This window comes from Struthio camelus, chromosome Z (assembly GCF_040807025.1).
Source record: "Struthio camelus isolate bStrCam1 chromosome Z, bStrCam1.hap1, whole genome shotgun sequence".
Lineage (NCBI taxonomy): Eukaryota > Metazoa > Chordata > Aves > Struthioniformes > Struthionidae > Struthio > Struthio camelus.
The window spans coordinates 70,323,772-70,348,813 of NC_090982.1; the positions used below are offsets into that span (position 1 = coordinate 70,323,772).

The following is a 25,042-nucleotide window of genomic DNA, read 5'->3' on the forward strand; positions in this document are numbered from 1 at the left end:
AAATGAGGATTGTACTACATACACTTATAGCAGCTGTCAATCCTTTTTTACTCCATACCTGTGTATATTTTTTACTGATCGTGTTGCCATGACCATGATAAATATAAACAGCTCCCCGATGATCATCCTCTAAGGGTGATCCTATTACAATGTCATTATATCCATCAAGGTTGAGATCCTTTACTGCAGCAATCGCAGTCCCAAAGCGTGCACCACAAGGCTCATTCTTGAGAATTTTGCAGGTGTCATGTTTTAATGGCGAGCAGCACGTTTGCTTTACAGGTTCGAGACTCATCTGATATTCAAACTTTGTCTGTGGAAGAATAAATTCAGAGTTTGTGGATTTCCATCAACATTTCAGCAATGAAGGTTTTTAAAAGCTCCTGCACAGAAGACAAACTGATGAATTAAATGAAAAATTACATCACATTCATAATGGCAGCATGCTGGAAAAGCTGTGATTCTGGAACTATAATTCAAATGTTCTTTTTAAGAAGCTAATGGGAAAGATTCTCACGTGCTCTCTCTCTCTTCCCCCCTCCCCCTTCCCCCTCCCGGATTTAGATGTTTATATACATTTCTTGAAGTTGCAGGTTCACATGAAAGCATAGTATCATAACAGTATTTGAATGATATTATAATTAAATCACTTAATTCTTAAGCTGGTGTACAAATTTTTTCCACAGGCGGTCTCTTAGTCTGAGAAGCAAGCCAAATTTATGATGGATCACAGATGGCAGTACTGTAATTCCAGAACAAAGCCAGCATTTCTTTTACAGAGGCTGAATTCTGTCCTCAGTACGCACACACACTCAGTACATACATGTTCCATGTCCTTACATATGTATTCTGGCCAGCAGTGTCCAATGTGCATGAATCCTAAATCAAAACGCCAAATACGGTATGCTATGTATCCAGTCTTTCCAAGAAAGAGTTTGTCCCCGTGGGTTCCATGTTAGAAATGAGCAGCAGCAAAAAGTTGCTTCATCTCCTTTGTTTGGAGATGGATAAAAGGAAAACAGATTTCAAACCCTCGCATCATTAAAGGACGTGGAATTCTTGTTTTCTTGCCAGCCCTATTTGCCAGCAAGTTGTTGTTAGCAACATGCATGTAGAGACTGGAACCGTTCCTTGTCAAATAGATCCAGTCCCCTCAGGCCTTTTTCCTGCAATAGCATTTTAGGATACCAGTGCTTCTAAGACCTACCTTCATAATGGTTATAGCAGTCCTTGGTACTACACCAAAAGAAGAAAGAAAGAAGAAAGAAAAAGCACTCATAGACATCGAGAAGGAGAAACTTATCTATGCACAGTCTCTGAAGTAGAAGTGATGTACAGAACGCTCAAATTCCCTTCAGGGACTGTAATAGAAAAGAGATTTAATACTGAAAAGCAGGGAGGGGGAGTGTGACACTAACTTATGGCTATATACAGGAAAGACACAGGCAGAAGCTAAGTGCAGTTATCACATACATATACCAGTCTGACACAACTGAGTTAACTGGAAGAGCTCCCTAATGTGTGAAAGCAAAAAGAAAACGTGGATAGAAAATTAACCCTATAAATCTGCATTTATGCCACATTGCAGTTTGCAAGACATACTGCTTGTCTACATAAAATACTATATTAGAAAAAAGGTGAGAAAACAAAAGTTTGAGAAAATTTTCCAAAAAATAACCTGTATTATACTCTCCTAATTGTCAGAATTATGTTTCTTCATTTTCAGCAGGCCGTCTCCTTCAGCTCACACTATCATATTTGCTTAAAATGTCTGTTCCTGGCCAGTAAATGTCATCCTTACCTTGTTCAGAGCATACACATACACTTTCCCTTGCTCCTCTTTTTCAGTTCCCATATACATAGGAGCTCCAACAAGAAGAAGGTCTGTAAATGAGTCCCTGTTGATGTCAATTGTGGTAATAACACCCCCAAAATATGACCCAATCTGCAGGAAGATATAAGGTATAAATCAGAGGCACAGTCAGCAGCATCATGCAAGATTTCCTATTCAGAGACCTGTTTTACAGTTGCTTCCTGCAATGTCAAATTTTAACCGTGAAGGCTGAAATTTTCTTTGCTACTTATCAATTTTTTTGTTTGTTTGCCTTTGAAGCTTGGTTTTTGTTTTGAGGTCTGTTGTTGTTGGATTTATTTAAGCACAATCCAAAAAAACTTTTAACTTTCTTGAGTCTGAAAGGTGCAAATAGTATCTCCTACCTGATAAGGGGAGTGGGACTTCTCATGTTGTATTTAGAAATGGAATAGAAATGTCTTTGGGATGCTAATTTCTCTTCAATCCCAACAATAATTCATAGAAGAAATAGGAACACAGAGGGAACAAAATCAATGCTTTTAGGCTGGCCAGGGAAAAGGGTAGGGGGATAGATAAAATGCCCTAAGACAACACAATGCAGACAGTCTCCAAAATTCCCAAGTCACCACTGAATGCAGAGGAACAGGAGCTACTCAAAGACCTAGAGACATACACAGATCGGGCACAAGGTGTGGGATTCATCTGATTACTTTCAGCTGACAGCTAAGCTAGTCACGCTGGATTTGCTTTGTAGTCAGCGTAAAAGACAGTCCCTTCTAGCGCATGATGCTTCTTGTCCCAGAGAAGGGCTTTACATAGGCCAGATCACTTAAACCTTAAAAAGGCATACTTTCCTAATTTTCTGCCTGTTCTAACGGGATCTAAGAATGATTAGGTGAGCTGTACACACCAACTCTAGAGGTTGAAAATTAGGTAACCTGAATTCTACTGAAGGAATACTGGACTGCAACCTGAGGAGACTTGAACAGAAAGGTCTTTCAACCCTCTTGTGTATAATATTATACTACCATCTTTAATTATGTGATTACATGTGATTTTTTTCCTGCAGGAACAGCTCTCAGTGAGTTGCTACTCAGTACATCAAGCAGCTATTCAATATTTTGTGCTATCCCAGTTGATGATCCTCCATGAAACCCTCCATATCACACCCATTTCCCACCCATGATATACCCCTTCCATTCAAAGCATAGAGAAAACTAGGAGTGCAGAGATTGCAGTAACCACTTTGATATCAGCAAAGGTCTACCCCACATAGAGAAAATTTCCAAGGGACTCTGACTACTCTAAGTCCACTTACCATTCTATATTCGATCAGAGCATCTACTTAACCTTTGTTTCTGGTCTTGCTTACAACTTACAGTTTCATTTGCTCTTCTGATACAGAGTTCTCATTTGAAATCACTACTTCTGCTTCTCATGCCATATTTCTCTTATATGTTAATCATAAATGCATACTCACTTGTTCTCCATTTAACCTCTGAAGTACTTGTACCTCTTTTCCTTCCATTTTATAAATGATAACTTGGCCAGTGTGATTGTATCGAGGTTGCCCTGCTATGTATAGTACGCCTCCAGGCGTCAATGCTGAGTTCACAGTATATCCTAGGAAACAAAAGAATTCAAGATGCAGTACACATAGCACACGTCAGAAATACTTGCTGTGATACAGAGCTTTTTTAAGGCTTGACTCTACAATTAGATGTTTAGCAATACTTATTCTAGAGAATGCTAGTTAAGTCAAATAAAAGGGCTGGATGCGTATTTACCTACAGTCTCACAGAGGCATGAGCACCATTGAGTCATTAAACCCGTTGACGGGATGATATGTCCTAACTTCAGCAGTTTTTGACACTGTTCACTTTGCCATTCTTACATACTCTATGATGATGATGGTACTGATGAAATAACTGGTAAATAGCTAGTTGAAAAGCTTCTTCCAAAGAACAGTTGTCACTGACTCTGTTGTCCCTGTCAAACTGATAGAGCCTTCCAAGCATGATTCTGGGGGCATTTTGAACCTACTTCTACTTAATATTGTCACTAACAATTTGGATGATGGAAGACTTATGAAATTTGCAGATGAAATAAAATGGGGTGGGGTGGGGTGGGGTGTATAAAGCCTCTCCTAGAGGACAGAGTAAGGCCACTGAGTTGCTTTTCTACAGTAAAGGCTGAGAGGAAAACAGTAGTCTGCCATTACGCAAAACACACAGAAGGAGGTTTGTGGTAAACTGTTGTTCTTGTCCACTGAGTGAAAGACAGAAAGAAAGAAACTTCATTTTCAGCAAAGAAGTTTAAGATTCACTATCGTATGAACATTTTCTAGCTACGAAGGCAGAGAAAACCTTGAGAAGAATTCTAGGGAAATCCTCCGCCCTGAACAAATTAGATAGCTCTACTGAGGACAGTCTAGATATGCTTAAGGCTGTACGCATTCTTACTAGTCTTTTGCTTGCAGAAGTAATGCTTTTTTTTACTTTTAAACAGCAAAATATTATACAGATGACACATCCATACATTATACATTTTCCTAGACTCCTAGAAAATAGGATAATCTTTATTAATGAGATTTGAGAGAGGACTTGTAGAATTTGTTGAGAAGTGTTATGAGATACATATTTCTCTTACCTAGATAGGCTGCAAGGGGTTCATTTTTTTCTGAGCGCCTGTCACGAAAAGTGTCATTAGTTGGCATTGAAATACTGCTGTCCTTCACCATGAGCACTGTGCCATTCCAGTCATATGCTCCAACTGCTCCAAGCATGACCCAATCCTTTTGCAGAGAAAAACAAAACACCCTGTTCTTTACATGAACCAACTCGAGATCTGCATTAGTCACGATGTTCATGTCTAGTTAATGCTTCCTATATGTATGCAAGGTTTAGCCCTACTTTTTCTACTATAGTATGGTGCCCCACAGTCTTGGTATATCTCCCCCTCTTTATTAAAATCAAACACAACTAAAAAAGCATTGGCCAATCAGGAAAAGCAGCACAGTGAAACATGACTCCTGCGATTTCAGTCCACCATTTCATGCAAAATAGAAAGACAAAGAGGAAGCAGCAAAGCTCATTAGAGAATACAAAACTTAAATGCATTCCTCAGGTAAACTTTTAGAAAATTGAACCTTTCTCTGTGGAACCTGTGAGGACTGAAAGAGAGCCTCTTGTCAATGATGTCAATCGTTTGCTGACCTTTTTTACATAAAGCCATGAATATAGCCTTCTAAATAAGAAAGTCACCAGACACCCTGCACCTATCAAAGTCCCAACAACTGAAGACTCACTTCTGAAGTGAGACTCTGACGGTAGCAAGATAGTTCCTTGGTATCTTCAAGCATCTGCTCTACCGAATAGACTATTTTGCAAATCTTCCTTGGGCTCTCTATAAGGATAATAGCTCTTTCTAGGGTCTGGTACACTGGCTGAATCATAATGTAGAATTTCAAAGTTCAGAGAGTGAAAATGGATGGAGAGTATTTCTGTTAAGTATTTATGTTAAATCATACTGAATAAGGTTTTTTATTCTCTGTTTCACCAGTGATATGCTGACCTGTATACAAAGCCATGTTAAAGGTCTTTTACACGTGAGTCAGTTTGTCTTGCATTGCTCAGTGTTTGCTCAGTTCAGTGACTCTCCTATCGTGTTCTTTTCCACTGTCACTACTTTTTAATATCTCTAAAGCATAAATTTTTCCAGTCCTTTTGATCTCATTTATAATTTCCATTTCAATTGCATACACTGAGCAGATAAACATAATGGGTACTTTTTATTTTTCAAAAATAAACAAATATTTTCTGCCTTAAAAATTCCAAAGGATTTTTGCATCCCAGTTTAATAAATATTTACCCCTTGAAAACTGAGACATTCAATGTATTAATGGAACCAATAATATGTTGTGTCGCTAAAAATGCAGTCATATCTATTACAGAAACTATCCATTGTATACATCTTCTGTTTACATTTCAACAACTCAATACAATAACTACACAGTAATATTTATATAGAATAGTTACAACGCTATTAGCATTTTACATAATATTTCACTGATAAGAAAATGCTATGTGCACATAAAATTTAAAGTTAATGTGAACGAGGTACTTATTCTCTTAAGAACTCATTGTTTATAATTATTCTTTATATATATTCACAAAGACTAACTGAATTACAGGAAGATCCAAAACTTCCGACAGCAAACAAGTAACAGAACTATACAAAGAATTCTGAAATAACTCATTCCAAATTCATGTTATTGCCAATAAAAATCTACACTGAAAAAGAATTTCTATTTTTAAACAGTTTGTTTACCTGAGAATAATGAGCACTGAAACCAGCTTGAGACATCTCCATTTCAAATGAGGCTGCCTGCTGGTCTGTTGTTGCTATTAAACAGAAATAAAAATAAAAAATAAAAAGTTTTAAAAATAATGAAATTCAATTTGAAAAAACTTCTGAATAGCGTAACGAAATGTTGATATGACAGTAAGGGATAACATAATTAACCAGAATATTCAGATAACATATTAACCAGAGTATAATTTGCTACAGAATTTTACAATATATACAGAAAGTGCATTGCATATTAAATACCACCATTAAGTATGAGAAGCTGTTTCCATTTTAAGGCCATGTATTACAACTTGTCCAACAAATATTTCTGGACTGAAACTGACCAGATCTGACCTCAGGCCGATGGTAAATATGTTTGGAATGTTTGATTAAGATGGTTAAGCCATTTTCCACTTGAGCTAAGTGAAAAATAAAACACCATCCATGTAACTCTGGCCTTGTATTCACGTAACTAAAAATTTGTAGGCAGCTGGTAAAATTTAAATGAAAAACATTTGATGTTTAGATTGTATGAACCTCCGTAAAAAACAATGTAGGAAAATTTCAGCTGTCCAAAATTCATAAGCTTCAGGGAGGGGCTTGGGAACTGTAATCCTTCTCAGAAAGTTGCATGAAAATCTTCCTGTTTCTCTTATGTGACTTGGAATAAAAAAAGGAGTCAAGTGGTTTAGCATTACTGTCACTATTTTTTCAGGTAGTCATATGCCACACATTAAACTCCAAAGGGACTTCAAGTTTCTTTGTCCTCAGGTACACAGGAAATATCTTCAGGGATGAGAAAGGTTTGTCTTTTCCTCTACTTAGAAGCAATACCCAATGACTACTTCGCCACGATAAATGCTGAAGTAGGTTAACTATATTCTGCATATTGATTCCTCCCTGAGAGCAACACATGGTAACAGGAAGAGGAGGGGAACTAGGAAATCTGTTCTGAGGCTCATCCAGGAAGAATTCACAATCTGGTACCAGCCGAGTAACGAGGCAAACTTCCAACTTCCAACAGCGGGCAGGAAACTGACGTGCAGCACGCCACGGCTGCGCCAAGTTCAGGCAGCAAGACTACCAAATAAAACTGAACTGAACTTGTGAAACTCGGCAGCTGAACCACACAGGTTGTCCACTTGGACGTGGTGTCTTTGCCAACTGTGGAGATTTATGACCAGCCATGGAAGGGAGGGAGACATGATCTCAAACACAAAACGTTTGACATGCAAACACAGACCATCAAATTTCACAAGATGTAACTGCTTTGCTAAGTCTGAAAAAATTATAGTCCTTTTTAAGTATTGCATTCCTAAGCTGTGTATTTGCTGATAATTAATATTTTTCAGTGATAGCATTAATCATTCAATAAAGGATGCTCTTGAACGATCTGAGAAAGACAGGACTCCTCTAATTTCAGGCAGAGGACAATGCTGCTACTGTTAATATATGCAGTTCTGAATGCTGCTTAGATAACAGCCCGCACTCTTGACTTTCCATTGAGTTTCAGACTGCCAAGCATTCTACAAAGAATGTTTTGTCAAAAATATTTGTGCCAGCCTACAGACTGGATAAAACATAAAACTGCTGTTAAAACCAGAAGTCCATGCCCTTAGACACAGAGGCATATGAAAAAGATTATGTGTAAAAATGCACTGGTTGTCAAGTGTGGGTTTTTGTTGGATTTGATTTTTAAACTCTCTCTCATTTTTCCTTTGCTGATTTTTTTAAAGATCAAAACCAAAAAGGAAACAAGAAATCCAGGAGAAAATCAATGTACTATTACATTAGTAGGAGGCTATTCAGATTGAAAACTTAAACGCATTCAGATACAGAATTCCAAGAATCAAGTTTCCTGTGACATCCCTGTCGTGTACAGAAGTTAACTCAGCTACATCGTATACAGTTAATTAATCTTTTCCAAATTGCACACATCCAATAAACTGGATTTGTCACAAGAAATCTGGGTGGGACAGAATTAATCTATTTTTCTCCAGCATAATGGAGACAGTTGCCAATCTAGAATATCTCCTGAAGTGCTTTGGGTGGGACAGGAAACCACGGCTGAAGAATCAACAGAAATGGATTTAATCAGCATCTTATAGTTCCAGCTTTACTAACCCTGGGTACAACTCAGCCTCCCTAGGTTTTGACATAAAGCTAAGATCCCATATTTCAGTTTCCATTCCGATTTCCCATCTTGCCATTTCTGTGAATTCCACAGGTAGAGTAGTGGGCATAATTTCTTGTCTTGTATAACAGATATCTTATGTAGAAATCTTAGCGTAGACTCTGATTTCCTAGCATAGATCTAAAAAGGGAAAACTAAGAATCCAAGGAGTGTGGTGAAATTAACTAGCTCCTCTTAAAATTTTTTGTTTTGAATACATATTTTTTGTAATACAACCACGTCTATCTAAAATAAAACTATTTCTACAATTTAACAAATCAGTTTCATCATCTCCAACACAACATTTGTTTGGATATTTTATTAAGCTATATAAATTGTTCAGTGATCAAATGCCTTCTCATTTTTTCTTCTGCTTAGAGGAACAAATTACTATCATCAGTGAGAGGGTTAGAGCTCATAATATAAAGCATCATCCATCAACAGGGAGTTGAAGTCAGCATAGTTCACTTCACTATTTGGGCAGGTTGGGGTCCTATGTGACAGCTAAGCCTATCCAACGGCTACCTACTGCCGAAAAGTGGAAAGGCAGAGGTGTGATGAAGTGAGACTGTCTCTCTCAGTGGCATCTAACTGTTCTACAGGTTTAGCTGTAACATGAAACCTAAGTCTGAGCGCACACCGCTGTGCTGATGTCAAGAAATTCAATCACTTCAGATTTTATAATCTTATCCTTAGTCCGTTGTCCTGGACTAGTAAAGCAGTTGGTTAAGTTTTTATTACATATCTAATATATTGAATGGGTACAACTAACATATTTTTAACATAATAAAAGACAATGAGTTTTCTCACTTTTCTAGCAGTACAAAGCACAAACTGAAGACTAACTTTTCAATATTTTGTCCCCTTATGTTTGAAATATTATCTCTAACTTTCAACCAACTAGTTTTTCACTGAAATTTTATTCTTCCTATTGAACAGGGGCTTAACAAAAGAGCCCCTATTCAATAAACTTGAAAGTACTTAATGAGCTTAAGTGGGCTAAACTTTGGTCTTTAGAGAGATTAAGTTCTCTACAAATAAATTTGTTTTGCAAGTGAGGAAACAAAATATTTCATGAAAGGAAAAGGAAAAGTAAAAGAACATATAAACCGGACAAATGTCTATTAATAACCCATTGAAAATAGTAATATTTGATCAAACTATCAAGATATCTAAATATGTCCAAGAAGCATAATTCCAATTTAAAATGGATTAAAATAATCTGGCATAGCTGAATTATTTACTGACATTCAAATCAACATTATCCTTTGTTCCAGCTATAAACTACACTATGCCAACTACTTGGAAAGTTGAGATGTTGAAAAAAATAAGTCCGAACAGATATTTTCCTTGTATGACACTAATTCTTTCAGAGAGGGCCAGTATAATTTATAATTAATAAACGTAGTCTTTCGTTATTAGTACCGTACTTGAAACAAAAAAGTCGGACAATGTTGCCTAATTTGGATGGAGAATGTAAGCAGACATTATGACATGGTGACTTTTCCCTACTAAAACCTGGAGATCAGGAAAACTTCCAAAGTAAAAATACATGCTGCTAACTCTATACATGAAGTGCATGTTAACTTGTATATCAAAGTAGTACATTGTAATTAATAACTAACCAAAAAGAGAACTTAGAAGTGTTGGAAGATGAAAATATGATCATGGAGTAATCTAGGATATGCTCTTGCAATGCTCCTTCACCTAGCGAAAGGCAACCCTTTATTTAACCTGGGCTAAAATGGCAATGGTTACGATAGTGACCCTTCTTCTCCTTCTAGGCTGCTGTCTCCACCTATTCTAATCCATCGGAACATATTTCACATCATTATCTACCTTTTTTGATATCTATTGTTAAATATCTTTATGATCAGCATGATAAAAATATACATCTTATGCAGCACAATACATAACAAAGAAGATAAGAGCAAGTGGTCTAGTATTTACTTCAGCTGTAATGCAGGCATGAAGTAAAATGTAAAGAAATGTCATACCTTCCAAGGCAAATATTCTCTCTCCTAGTGCTTCAACAATAGTTATAAGAGCTAATTCATCTGAGACGTTGAAGAAATGTTTTTCAGTAGGCTCACTGGCAATTGATTTTATTTCCTCCACAAATTTCTCCGTACTTAAATTTCCTCTGCTGTAGCTGCCAAGAATCTGAAAAGAATTTAAAAAAAGTCAAGGATACATTTTATACCTTAAAGATAAGTTTGAGGCAGGCTGTCAGAGAATATTAGGAAATCATTCTTCACCTTAATTTGTTCTATTAAAACCTCCCTCAAATTTCTAGTCTACATTGATTTAAAGCCATTCTTTTCCAGTGAGAACAGAAGTGTATGAGGTCTTATTTTTTTTTCTGAAAACACCTACCATAGCAACCAAAGCAACTGTATGGTGTAATGTCTGCTATCCTCAGCTGTCCTTTTTTCCCCTTTCCTTATAAAATTCTAATGACTTGTTCAAGTAGACCTTAGTTTAGAAAAAAAAAAAAAACAAAAAAACCTCAAAAAAACAGAATACACAATTGCAGTGGCTTCTGCATAGGTGCTACCAGTTCTCCTTATAATGCAGTATGTGGACAATTAATGACACGCCTAATTAGGCACAGGATAGTTGCTCTTTGTTCCATGCAAAACTATAGCCCTATAAATACATATAACACCACCACTTCCATTCAGTGTTAATGACTCCATTGGGGTAAAAGACTTCAGACTTAGTTCCCAGCTTTAACGTTACTGCCATAAAAACTCAGCGTGCCTCAGAACAAAATGGCTCACTTCTTTAATTCCCAGACTGAGGAATACTTAACTGAATTTCATAGAAAAACTTGCTCTATACACTTACTAGCTTTGAGAAGGGAATCAAAAACAAAGTTCCACGTCCTAGCATTCCCAGGCACTGGAGCAACTGAAATTTGGTTCTAGGCAGGAATTTTATTGCCAAAAATTACTGAGTTTCAGTGAGGAATTTTTATTTAATGATCTCTAGCTTTACAAAGAAAACTACTGAAAATTTGTGTGCTACTGCAGTCAACTTTAGTTTCATGCTTTTTTTTTTATTTAAAGACTACCTCTTTTTTGAAAATGTTTGGTTCCAAACCACCCCTTTGTAGCCAGTAGCCTCAAGCTGCTTGAGCATCTTATAACAATGCTTCCAGAGGTTAAAGGTACGAAGAGGAAAAGGAAAACTTACACTATGTCATTTGGTTTTACAGTTGGAAATTATTTGCTCTGCATTCAAAACTATGGAGCATTGTAAGACAGGTGTTCTTGTTAGAAAACATAAAGAGACATATGAGCATAGGAAAAGAAACAATTCCAATATACTATAAAAATCAACCAGAGAAAACAGATGATTCCTAAATACAACACAGTAAAGTAGAGAGTTCACACAAAATCTGTCCTTAATGTCTTCATATTTGTCTGTATGAGTTAACCTCCACCATGCTCATCCTCCCACTGAGCTATTGAGTTCGCTTAACATGAAAACAAAAACTTTAGAATCCCAGCACACAGAACAGCTGTGAATAAACCTGTTTTTTTGTTGCCGGTTTATTTCTTTAAAACATAGCGGGTAATACGTTTTTAGCAAATGCTCAGAAGATTCAAACTAATCCACTCCGTTCACTCTTGCTGCTAGCAAAAAAGACTACATTTTATAGGCCCCTCAATCTCTTTCTCCTTTTCTTCACACACACACACCTGCCTCCACCAGGAAGACAGATAGATTGCGTTTTCTTATGTGTTATAAAATCAGGAAGCAAATTTTAAATTTGTTAAGCTTTTCACCTCTTCTTTTTTACCTCTCTCAAATGATTATACTTCCATAAAGATTATGCGAAACAAACTTTTTAACAGATATTACATTTGCAAGATGAAACATGCTTTTAAGATTCATATTTTTCACATTACATTTCACTTACAGCAATAGCAAATCTCTGAATGTTTTCATCTTCACAATTATCAATCACTTCTTTTAATCTGTAGTTGTCATGTGATTCCCCGTCAGTCACAATAACCATTACTTTTTGTACCCCTCTTCGTGCTCCATGAGCCTCAGTAAAAGCCTCTTTCCTAAAGAGAGTATAAAAGGTTTGGAGAAGGTCAAAGCCAGCAGTTAGCGCATACATCATTTTACATAATCAACCACAAACTAAAAGAAATAATATTAACCAGGAAGCTGGAAAAGGAAACAAATATTAACCATGAACAAATACAAACAACAACAATTGGAACTTGTATTACAGTTTGCACCCAAAGAGCTTCACAAGTATTAATTCATTACTCACACATTTGTGACTGATGGTATAAAACAACGGCAGGCGGTGAAGAATTCTTCTCCTACCCAGATAAACTTTCGTCACCTTAAAAAATATCCTGCTTCCCTTCCCCCAAATCTACACAAAGTATTTCCACCCTATAGCAGCACTTCAAGTGTTCAGAGTATTTTATTCACCTGCCAGCACCTCCCCACATCTACAAGGCAAAATTTGATGCTGTGGATGTGGCAGAAGCAGGTTGCAAAAGAGTGGAGGCAGACAGGGGCGACCTGCTGACTTCTACAGCTGTAGCTGGGGGAAAGGGACACTGATGTTTTTGCAGTGCTTTTCTCACAGGCCTGGGAAAGGCTCTAGTTATACAGGGGACCAGAAAAAGTGAGGCTGGCTTAGGGATCTGGAGGAGAAGCTGAGTTTCCTCTTAGAAAAATCTCACAGAACTCTTCTATCTGACACTGCCCACATGGGTAAAAGCATAAAAGCAAAGATCCTCCTTTGACAATGGCCTAAAGTGGATGTGTAGTAAGAGTGCAAGAACAGAGGAAGCTTTCACTCATACTTCCCCGATATACAAGCCCGCAACAGTCTGTGGTGCTCAGAGACTTTTTGAACCACGTGTGGCTTCCGTATATTTAGTAATTCTCAACTGGCTCTGCTTTCATGAACTTGATCAGTCTCCTTTAAGCCTCTACTTGAATTTAAATAAAACAGCTGCTAAATATGTAGGAATTTCATTAGATTAAGTAGTAATATTAACAAAACTTGGGTCAGATAATCAGAATAGTTTATCAAAAAATGCTGCATGTTTCAAGTATATGTTTTTTTGGAAAGGGAGAACGTATTCTTTTTTGGAATAAAGTCATGCTGTCATGCCAGAAAAAAAAAGAGAGAGAGAGAGAGAAAAGAAAAGAAGAAAAGTGGAAAAGAGAAAAGACATAAAATGTTTAACAATGCAGATCATTGCTATATTCATGTACGGCAGTGAGTCGGTCTATTTTTAGGTAACCTTTTGTTCTAATACTATCACTACGAGCGTTTTAAATGACTCTGGAAACAGTTTTCTTGAAATGGACAACAAATAGCAAATTTCCACTGCCCATTTTAGCAAACAGTAGAAACTACTGATTTCAGTGAGCACAGAATCAGGTCAACACTGTGTGGTTTTGAAAGTGTCCCTCACTTTCTTGTTTTCTAATTGTACTCTGACTCCTTATCTTTCTCCTACTCCATAACCGGGTCTGATGAGCTAGAAGTGGGAACAGACAGCTGCCTGTATCACTCATCTGGGAGTTTGATTTTGTATTTACCGTCTATTCTGCAAAAGTCAAAAAGGATTTCATTTTGCTTATGAAGGAAGCATTCCTAAGTAATACTATTGATGCAACAGCTCTTTAATTTGCCAATACTCAGAAGCTTCACAGATTTGAAATATAATGTTTCTAGACTTGCTGACAACTATGCTTTCAAACCCCACAGTAATCTCGGCCTCAGCAGGAAGATAAATTAGCACTAACAAGTTCTATTTTTTTTCCTATAGAATTCTCCTCTGCAAGACTTGATTTCCTCTATCCCTCTGCACTTACACAATTCCTACCTGCTCCGTGAGAACATCAAAAATTTTCAACACTTTACTTAGGACTACAAGCATGTTCTGTGTCTTTCTCTTTCCCTGTTTCATCCATTCAAGAGAGAGCTGCCTTTTCAAGGGGCTACGCACAACTTCTGTAGAGACTGGACAGTCTGTCTATCCACTGTCCTCCTAAAATTGGTTTGCTTAGCTAAAACAAAGTTAGATGCCAGCCACATCTTATTTCTGATGTATAAAATCCAAACTATCACCATATCTGCTTATATTTGTTTCTATCTTATCCAAGACTTCATAATATTTTACGAACATACCTTGCTGTATCTATTCCAAGGGCTGTCATAGTCTGTGTACCACCCCTCTGGACTATTCTTGTGGCTGCAGCCATCACATCTTCTGTTGTTGAGTATGTATTAAGGAAAAACTCATGGACTACAGTTTGCCCATACTGAACAACTCCAACCTGAAACATATAATTCATGTTAAAAATCAGCCACCCTTAAAGAAAACATCTGTGCCTCGTCAGCCTCCTTCAGTGGGGAAAATGCCCTTCTGTACATAAAGCCAGGAAAATTGTGTGTTTCCCCCCAAGAATAAACAGCAAGACTGACTAATGCAATTTAATCTCATGAAACGTTCTGAAGTCTCTGAATTTTTTATTAAAAATAGGAACAAAGGAAGAAGCGAGCTCAACTCCTTGCTGTTCTCGACTTGCAGTAATCTGACATGCAGCTCTGCTCTCCTCTAGGCCATGGCAGACCAACGCCCTAACCACCAATTTCAAATTTCCAAAATAGTTTTCCATATAGCATACAAGGCCATGTTTCACTCATACTCTTGTCCTACATCCAACAGGCTATTTGGACCCTAAACCTAGACTAGAAATAGCACTGCAATGACAAATTTAGGCCCTTAGAGTGAGAAGAAGACCACTGTGACCTTCTTTTGATGAAGACAACAGGACACTAGAGGATGTGGCCCTCCTCCCAGCAGGAGGTAAGCCAAAGTAAGAAGCTTGACAAGTGCTTGAATAAAATGATGGCTCCTGGAATGGAGGAATGAGGTAAAAGCTCAAGATGACCTCAGCAGGACAAGTCTTTGTATGAAAGATCAACACATGGGATTGGAACCAAACCACAAGTGCATGAGGGAACCTACTGCAAATATGAATGTAAACTAAAAGGAAGATAAGCAATATTCTTAAATATCAATTAATTTCTGTCATTCATCTCAGTCTGCTTTAATGCTCTGGCAGGATCTTGACAGCTTTTACTGAGAAGAATCCACACAACGTTCCATTAGCATATTTCAATTTTATGTTACGCTTGGCAATTTATAGGTGTTATTTAGGATAATGTAGTATTATATGGCATATTTATGTCTCACTCATCTATTATTAAAAGCACTCTAGCATTTAGGTATTGAAGATCAATAAGACCTGTGATGTTTATGCAGTCATTTTATTTTACAGGTGGCTTAGTACGTACTTGGCAATTGCTTTATAGGTGGTTTTTGAGGTATACTTTTATATATTGTGCAGGTTGTGCACAATGCTCATTTGGAGACCTTCATTGCTTGTATTTAAACCAAAAGGGTGACTTGTAAAAGTGTTACAGTTGGATAAACATCTCATACTCAATACTGATACCATCGTTATTATAAAAAGATAACTACATGAGATTATGGATATAATAGTATGTCGTAGCAAAATCTATCCTGCTTGATTTCTGTATCCTTTGGAAAATACAATCAAATTGCAAGAACAGATGTAAGTCCAAATTTACGACATGTTGCATCCTTTTAAAATATTTTGATTCTCTCTCAGAGACAGGCCCTTATCCACCTATAACTGAGAATGCTCAGAGGCTGTTATGTTCCTGTGGATGGCAGCATATTGATTCCGCCCAGTGTGTATCTCTTGCTCAGTTTACACAAAAGGCTGGGGCACACAACAGTGTCATTGCTCCTAGGAGTGGTTCTGTCTGTATCCGAAGCTGAAAATAAAAATCTTAACCCTTTGCCTTCAAGGCATCTATTTTGTGGCATATATGTAAAATGCGAGAAACACTCTGAGCATACTCACTGCGATCATTTCTGTTCTGCAGATTAAGTCCATGACAGAGTTTTCTCTCTCTTCTTTTCCATTTCATGTGGTAGCAGCTAGCAAATTATTTTTAACCTGTCGTTATCTCTTTTGTACAAAAAATCTGAACAAGATACTTTTGGTCATTTAAAGAGATCACCATTAATTGGTGATAAATGACAGGTTTTCATTACTCTTGCTCTGTTGGGAATAGGAAGAGTGCTTAATGTGTTCTAGGAACATGCACAAGTGTAGCCAGGGAGTGGTGTATGCCTGCAAACCATACGTGTGCATTCTCGGACTCCTATTCTGCAGCTTTGAGGATTTTATTGGTACCAATGATTAAATTAACTGTTGGCTGCTGCCAGGATTGGAGTGGAAAGTGTCTGCCCGTCTTTCATGATACTGGGAACCCATGTAAGATCTTGTCTTTTTCCTAAAAGAAGGATTAAAGGCTGAGACACTGAGTTGTACCATTTCCTGTTTGAAAGGAAACACTGTCCATGATCACAGCAAGTAAGCATTTTGAGCATTTCCTTCTCAGGAAGTGAATAGGAAGAACATCTGAATCTGAAAACTGCATTATGCTGCATAGCTTGTAAATCAGGAAGGAAGTGGGGGGGGAGGGGCATGCAGTTATCTCATGGGATACAATTGTTCCGCGGGACCCTTTCCTAGGACTATGTTTGAAAACACTGATCATCATGTTCTGCATATTTCATGGCATCAAAGATAAGTCATTCCTCACAAGGGGTAGCGTAAGACTTCCCGGAAATGGCAAAATATGACTAGGTTGTATGTCCCAGTCTCCTGAAAGATGATAGAATGAAGCCCACCTTTTAAAATTAAAATTACATTCTAATAGATAGCAATGATGGTTTGGGCTTTTGCAGCCTTTTCATCTAATGAAAAACTATAAGTGACACAGATCTCTGTGATGTAAATGTGCCTTTATGGCACAATAAGCTTGTTCAAACTCCATAACTTTAGCAAGACCCAAAGATTGATACTTACAGGTATTGTAAATCTTGATTTGCTTGGTTTAATTTAAATCTAGAAAATGCAATAGTATTACACAGAAAGACGTAAGTCGGTTCTGTTCCAGGACACCTAATATTTCTCCCAGCATTACTGACCACAATCTATTGAACATCTTTTTAATTCCTAAGTGTATGTTCCCTTCCCTAGCATTTCATGGATTTTATATTACACAAGGGAATAATTCTTTAATTGTCTCAAGTTCCTGTGAAAAAAGTGTTGTAGGAGAGAACAGGCAAGTGGAGGATTGCTCTACTTTGAGACAAAACATTTTTGAGGGCAATTACTTATTGCTGCTCTTTCTATTTGCGAACACAATCCCTTATTTGGAAAGTATATTCTGGCTTTCCCAATAAAATATGAAACAATTCTATTCATTAAAAAAAAAAAAAGAAAGGAAAACCGTTCAGTATGAGACAATGATATGCTAGGATTTTCCCCACTGGGATGTGGAGGAGAATGAGAAACCTTTCTGGCTATAGACCACTTAAATCATAGTTAGGGTAAAAGAATACCAGAGCAGCCTTGGAAAACACTAAAGGACAATACATCACATTGTATGGGGAGCTTGCTAAAAATTCCTGAAACAAAGCAAAGTTGAGTTAATTCCATTACGTTTTGTTTGGTCTATAACGGTCTATAACTCGGACAGAAATTACCTTTAAACCATTCTAAAAGCCTTTTTTCATGCTGAATCTTTTTTAATATCTCTTTTATGCATTTCCATTCTTCTGGAGATAAAAGCAATTATAAGATCTAAGCTGCATGATCTAAGTGGCATGATTTATTAGTCTATTGATACAGTCCCTTTCGAGATATAATAAGGTACAGGCCAAACACCTGTAGCTGCCTATTTCATATATTAATGGATCAATAAAATATGTCTGAAAATTTCTGAATGCCATTCCAATATAGCTCTAAAGATGGAATTAAACATATTTAAGTACTCTATTTTCTCTTTTGATAGTCCTCTACCACAGAAGGTTGCTATATATATCCTATATATAGGATTAAAAATACACCCTCATATTAAAAGGACAATTATCTTTTTAGAAGTTAAAAGATGGGGAGAAAAGTGAAAGTGATCTTGCTTTGCAGTTATATTAAAATGGGGAATACAGCTGAGAGAAACATTTTGTTCCTCTTTTTTGTTCAATTTTTTCTCATTTCCTTCCTTCTTTTCCTTTCATTTCCATTTCTCTGTCTTTACTTTTCTTTTAATTCTCTTATCTCTGCTTCAGAATAAGTATCTTAACCAGTAACAGAGTTCTGTGGGTTTTTTTGGAGAACAGCAGGAGGAAGAGAAAGAAGTACTTCTGGAAAAAAAAAAACCAGCAAACTTTTTTTGCATCTGAATCTTCTGGCTTTCACTTTCCAATTTTCCAAACCTGGTGTGTTTCTAAACTGAGGTGTTCTCCTCTGACTTGCCGCAAACATAATGACCTTTGTTCATGGAAGGGGTAAACAAGAGTGGAGAAAAAAATTTTCCAAGCCTCTAATCAAAACATGGTTTTGAACAAGTCACACCCAAGCTGCTACAGAGTTATCCTGTAATCATCTCATTCCCTTCCCATGCAAGAAAACACAGTCTGAAGTCAGTGGAAATCCACTTAATTTCAGCATGCTCAAAAACACCAAGAGGATGAACATGGTAAAAATCATTTCAAACAGACAGAAAGTAAACAACTATTCCTTTATTTCTACCTCACTGTTCCCAGAGGGGAGTGACAAACCTGCTCTGTCTTTTCTCCTCCTGCCTATTTAATAGTCCTCTAAACACAGTTTGTGAGAAAGCAGGTGGACTCAGTATAAACTTCTCGTCACTACCTTTGGCTATGCCAATTTTCTCAAACAGGGTGTGAGGAGAAAGCAGAGGGGCCAGGGTGTACTTGTATTCTGGAGAGGGGGAAAGATAAGAAGTCTCAAGAAAATTCCATGTAGCTTTTGCCTTCTATTTCTACTTTTTCAATCTTGCTCTCCCCTTCCCTTTGCCATTCTTATTTACTTCTCAAAAGTTTGTCTTTAGCAACCAGTTGCCAAAGCTTGACTTGTGCTTCAGTGAGGGAATAAGCGTTATGTTTGAGAAGAGGGGTAGCTTTGGGGTGCAGGTCAGCAAGTGGACCTTTGGTGTGTGAGCCGCACAGACAAGACAGGATTCCAGAAATAAAAATGAGAGAGGTGTGGCAATGTAAAAATTTGAGAACTGCAGGGTGAGGAAAAGGGTGAGAGTGCAAGAGTTGATTGCCCTGTGTACTATTCACATGAAGCCCTTTGGGCATAAGGCAGTGATGACTTCCATGCAGCCGCTGCCCTGTGCTGGGAAGTTCAGTTTGAAATATCTTCCCAAGATGCCACATGTTTCAGTAATCACCAACTTTATGGACCAGGAAGAATTTTTTCTCCCTTTCTGGTAAATTTGACAAAATGCTTTTCCCTCTTCCTCACAATATGTGGAAGAAAAGTGTGTTTAGAATAACAGGACACAATTGTAAAGCTGAGAGTTTATAAGCAAGCTGATAAAATTTTATCAGCTAGTGTTCAGTATAGCCAACAGGAGAGTTGGGTGTTAACTTCAAAACCTTTTAGCTTCGAAAATGAAGGGGATACTCTCTGCCAACGGAGTTTACAGAGTCTTTACATCTACACACATTCTCCTTTGTGGAGGCAGTCTGAGGAGATTCAGATAAGAACTGGAAATTTGGAGTGAACCTGAAGTAGACACAACCCTAAATACCAGCCTGCAGCATGTGAAATATCATAGAGGATCCCGGAAAATCATTGATTTTGGGCGGGAGGAATGGGAGAAGTGAAAGGAAGGCCTAGTTTCTTCCATTACTGTTAATAAAGCTCTCCGTGTTAAAACACATCCCCATGTCTGTTACCCTCTTCTTTGAGTTTCGTTCAGATTGCTATTTACATACTCTGTTCAGCAGACTGTGAAACATATGTCAGCTCCTCAGCTGGGGTAATTGGTTGTAGCTCCATTAATTCTGATGGAACTGTGCTGATTTATAGCAGCTGGGAATTTGGCCTGCTCCATTTATTATATAAATGCAACTTCTGCCATTAATAACAAAGACATGCAGCTTTACAGTCACTCATTAATTATGATTTCAAATGTTTAAAAGCTATATGCTTAGAAGCATATAATTAAGTACATATTAAGCTATATTAATTAAGCATATATTTTATATATTTATCTTAATTAAGCACATATTAAGCTGTATGCTTAAAAGCTATATGCTTAGCGCTCCCTGTTACAAAATTTTGAGCACTGCTTCAAAGATCTTGTAATCCAAGACTATTTGAACCACGTATGTGTGCCTTTGAGGAGCAGTAATGACCTTTGTGCTTTGAAGAAGAGAGGCAAGAAACGGTTGTGGAAAGGAAGGAAATGGGGAAGGACAATGTTCAAACTACCTCACTTTATACACTTAACTTTTGTCTGCAGATTAGAAACTGAGTTTCTCCAAACTGCCTGAACCGTTAGGGAGAGAAAAAACTTCCCTGACACAGTTACTTAGAGTAAGAGACTGACGTAGTTGTGATTCCAGCTACTCTGTTTCAGTATCCCACTGCCATAACCTCTTATAATTGAAGAGTTTCACAGATGACGCTCTCATCCCATTTCCTTTAAATCCTATTTTTCTGCAAATTAAACAGAGTAAAATACCCATCATTTTACCTGTGTTTGCTGGGGACCTATATCCATGTTTTTCAGGAGGCTGTTTAGGAAGGCTGTGACACTCTCCCATGGATAAATGCTGTTGGAACCATCAAGGACTATGACGATATCCAACTGGGTCTTACACTCTGCAACACAAATTGCCACATAAGAATTGACACTCACAAGGATCAAATCTATATTCACTCACAGCTCCAGTTTCTGTTGTGATTAGTAACAGAAATACATCCTTTTATAGTGGAGATGAAATGTCCTGTTTCACACAAACTGTAATTCACCAAATTTGTATCGTATTTTACAAGACTTGGCATTCCCTTTATCAGCAAGGCACCTTCTTGTAGGCAGAAATTTAAGAATGGGATTACACAGTCACATAATTGGAGTATTCATCAGTAACCTCTGCCTTCTTCAATTTCACACTCTTCCTGCTCGATTTTCCAGTAGACCAGGTCTTTCAGCTTTTATCTATATTACTAGATTGGGTATTAGATCTTGAAAACATACCGTCATTACTGGAAAGGAGCCTTTTGGCCATAAGTAAAAAACATAAGCAACTATTTTTAGCTATTATGTTTGGATGTTACATAGCTCTCTAATGATTGTTTATACTGAGACAAATTCCAAAAGTAGCAAGAATTTAGGTTATATACGGACAATGAAAACATTTACTTAACTTGGTAATGCTGGTAGCTAAGGAAAGTAGTTCATGCTTTTTGGTATGCCTGTATGTATACATTTGTCTTGCTTGGCACTTTGCATTTTCAGACACATAAGAATTCCTGCGGCATGCATACCTTGCACAGACGGAGCAATGGCCTCGACAGTTTCAAAAGTGGAGCTGACATTAGAGCAAACTCCAGTTGTGTAATGCAGACGCCCACACTTATAAGCATAAAGAGGTCCACATGCCTTTAAAAGATGAAAAAGGATGAAATGTTTGGTATGGTACCTGGGGAAAATACAGACTTGTTTTAAAGTTGGCAATAACTCCTTTCTTACCAGAAAGCCTCCTTTTGGGTTAGTCACTAAGGTTGTTCCAAGAGTCATGTTTTCTTTTACTTCCATGACGTTAGGAACTGAAGTAGCAGCTATAAATAGATTAAAATGTTAAGTATTTGAGAACGTGAAAACAGAATGTTAAAGTATATATCCGCTAGCATAGAGCTTCCAGCTTCTAAAATAAAACACAGACTGACATTGGTTCCATCAAGTATTTTAGCACCCTTCCTCCTCCTCCTTCAATTGCAAAGAACAAGAAAAAATTCTAAGACTGGCTTTTATCCCAGAAAACTTGTCTGGGTCACTGTCTCAAATAGTTTTCTTGAACCGCAAAAAAGAAAAAAGTAAAAATAACAGCACAATGAAAGGAAGAGATTACTGGTCACAAAGTTTTGTTAATTAGAATAAAAACACTCATTTTTTTATCCTGTCCTGATATATATGAATTACAACTTTCATGTTTGCTATTTTTATTTTATATTACTGACATTTAAGTTTTCGAAGGAAAAGAGGAGCTAGAAAATAATGAGACAAATATTTAGTGGAATTCATATTTGCAGGAAGTCTCTTCTTGTCTACATCCAGTATGACTTGACATGAGCCAAAGAATGATGATTATTTACCTGAACCACATTAAGGTGCTTCAGCCTTGTTCTGGCTAGTTAGGTTCTCATCAAAAGCCTGCTGATGGCATTACAGAGGCTCTTGGCTTCAAAAAGCCTTGGAAAGGATAACCCATTAAACTGTACTCCACAACCTTTCTGCTAGGACTGCTGACCACAGTCAGCTAATGCCAATCCTAACAATGTTTTGGTAACAGAGCCAACTGCCCATTCTAACATTATCAGCATGTTTCCCAAAGGGCAATGAGATGCCTTTAATGGAAATAGTTTTGATGTTTACAAACACAGCTTCCTTCACATTTAGCTCAGGAGTCCTAAACAAATTTTTGCTACAGAAACATTTTTTTAGTCAAAAATCTCCCTTATTTGACCTCTACTATTCTTCCACATGACACAGCTTTATTTTCTTTCATACCTGGTAAGTTCAGCTTTATGCAGGGTGATTGGCTGTCCTTTCCTACAGGGCATTTGTATACATCTCCTGTTCTTTTCTCAGGTTGGCCAACTAATGGAGAACCAATAAGTACCCTGAAAATGAAATACGTTATCTGAATTTTCTTTATTCTTAACAGGCAGGAAAGCTAGCAAATAAAACTTGCAGAGAGCACAGCTACAGCAAGCTCTGCATGAAGAGTATAGGATATAGCAAGAAAAGCATCCATTATGTAAGTTGAGGTACAAGGAGAAGCAGCCATTCTGTTTCCTCTGTAACAAAGGACACCGAAAGGAAGTGTGCCTATGTACCGAACCGTACAGCAGAATAACACGAAAAAAAAATACCACTGGAAAATAAAAGGAGTACTGGTTGATGAAAAGTACTACAAGTAACAAAGGAAATATCTGCTTTATTTAATACCTCCTTGATCTTTAATGTGTTTCAGAAAATAATGTATTTTTAATGCTAAGGAGAGACCAAATGCCAAAGCAGATACTTACAGGTACCCAAAAGAAGAGTTTAGTCTTAAATAACGTAATTGTATGTACTTTTCACAATAACACTTTAGAAGCAAGCACCACGCTCTTTTAAGCATCCCTGACTTCCGTTTAACTGCAGAGAAGCTGAGTGTGCTTGACAGCCCATGGGAGATGATCAGTGCTCAGCAGGACTATGCTCCCATGCTGCTTTTTTCTCAGAAAGAAAGAGCAAACCCCGTGAACAGATAGAAGTGGTCTGAAACGCTATTTTGTTTGTTTGCACTGGGGTTTTTTTTAGGGGACTCCGGTTTGCTTGAGAAAACATGCCGGCCAGACTGCCAGAGGCCAACAGGCCCAGCACTCACCGAGCGGATTAGCTCAGGCACTGCACGACGGTCCGACCCGCAGCCAAGCAGCCACACGCGCCTACTCACAGGCTGCCTGGGGGGATCATAGGGTTTATTGAGAACATCAGAATAGCGGGGCAACCCTTGGAAAAACAGAGAAATCTGCATAGAGCGATGTCTCAGGATTCCCCAAAGCTTTTATCATTCAGTCGTTAATTCAGTCCTCCAGCCAGTCGATAACCTGTGAAATTCTGTCTGTTTGTTCTTAAGAGGGAAAATCCTTTGTAGCTGCTTACCGAAAGACTGAGAAGCAATGGTATTAGTGAGCACATCAAAATGCAACTTTTGCATTTGGAAAGCTCCAAGTGCCAATGCCAAGTAAAAGACATTATTAGTCATCTAAAGGGGAAGATAGAGCACTGTATTACTAAATATTCTTGACACAGAAATCTTCCTATTACTTTAAAAAAACTCGTTGCAGATAATCACTGACAGAAACCATTAGAAAAAATATATAATACAGATTAGTTAAGTAAAGCGGAAGCAATTTCACTGGTGATACATTAATATAGGAAAAGATAGACAATTTTATTCAGCAAACTGAAAAAAACTGGACTCAGACACAGCATAAAACTTTCTAATCTACAGCAGGGCAGTGATTTACCTGCTTTGGGTATCCAGTTATGTCTTTGAGAAAATGAATAAAGAATTGAACTTTGCATCGGTCAGTCCTTTAGTCTCTGCAAGTTTCTTTGGGACTGCCAATCAGTTTAAGAAATATGATTAAGACTGACAGAAACCAACCCTCACTTACGGGGAATACTTACCAATAATAGCAAATAAATACTAGTATAATACTACCAATAATAGTATATAAATAATGGCATCTGAGTCACTGCACATCTGCTAATTTGGAGTTTACACTTAAAAATAACTTACCATTTTCCTTCCTCATTTTCATACTGTTGAACTGTGTAGCCAAACATGTCTTCCACAGGCCCACTGAAGGTCATTGCATTTTTCACATCAACGTTGGAAGAGCCGATGAGCTGAAAGAGAGCTTTAAAAAAAAATATGTAGCAATACGCAAAAAACCCAAGATTTTTAAGAAAGCAAGGTTTACAATAATAGCAACCAAAATAACATTAA

The 25,042-nt window shown here is 37.5% G+C and overlaps 1 protein-coding gene across 2 annotated transcripts in view; it reads right to left on the reverse strand.

Annotated features, from left to right (window-relative positions):
• LOC138064448 (integrin alpha-1-like) overlaps positions 1–25,042 on the reverse strand; it is a 72,160-nt gene that overhangs the window by 18,455 nt on the left and 28,663 nt on the right. The window contains exons 2-14 of one of the 2 annotated variants that reach the window (XM_068927047.1): positions 24,833–24,953; positions 23,047–23,159; positions 22,009–22,097; positions 21,804–21,918; positions 21,010–21,137; positions 14,518–14,666; positions 12,265–12,415; positions 10,334–10,499; positions 6,143–6,216; positions 4,463–4,607; positions 3,294–3,436; positions 1,802–1,945; positions 59–313 (exon numbers count right to left, since the gene is read on the reverse strand). In XM_068927047.1, the coding sequence (XP_068783148.1) occupies positions 59–313; positions 1,802–1,945; positions 3,294–3,436; positions 4,463–4,607; positions 6,143–6,216; positions 10,334–10,499; positions 12,265–12,415; positions 14,518–14,666; positions 21,010–21,137; positions 21,804–21,918; positions 22,009–22,097; positions 23,047–23,159; positions 24,833–24,953 (1,793 nt within the window). Of the gene's footprint in view, positions 1–58; positions 314–1,801; positions 1,946–3,293; positions 3,437–4,462; positions 4,608–6,142; positions 6,217–10,333; positions 10,500–12,264; positions 12,416–14,517; positions 14,667–21,009; positions 21,138–21,803; positions 21,959–22,008; positions 22,098–23,046; positions 23,160–24,832; positions 24,954–25,042 lie in introns of those variants that run through there. The other variant, XM_068927048.1, reaches the window with a different exon arrangement.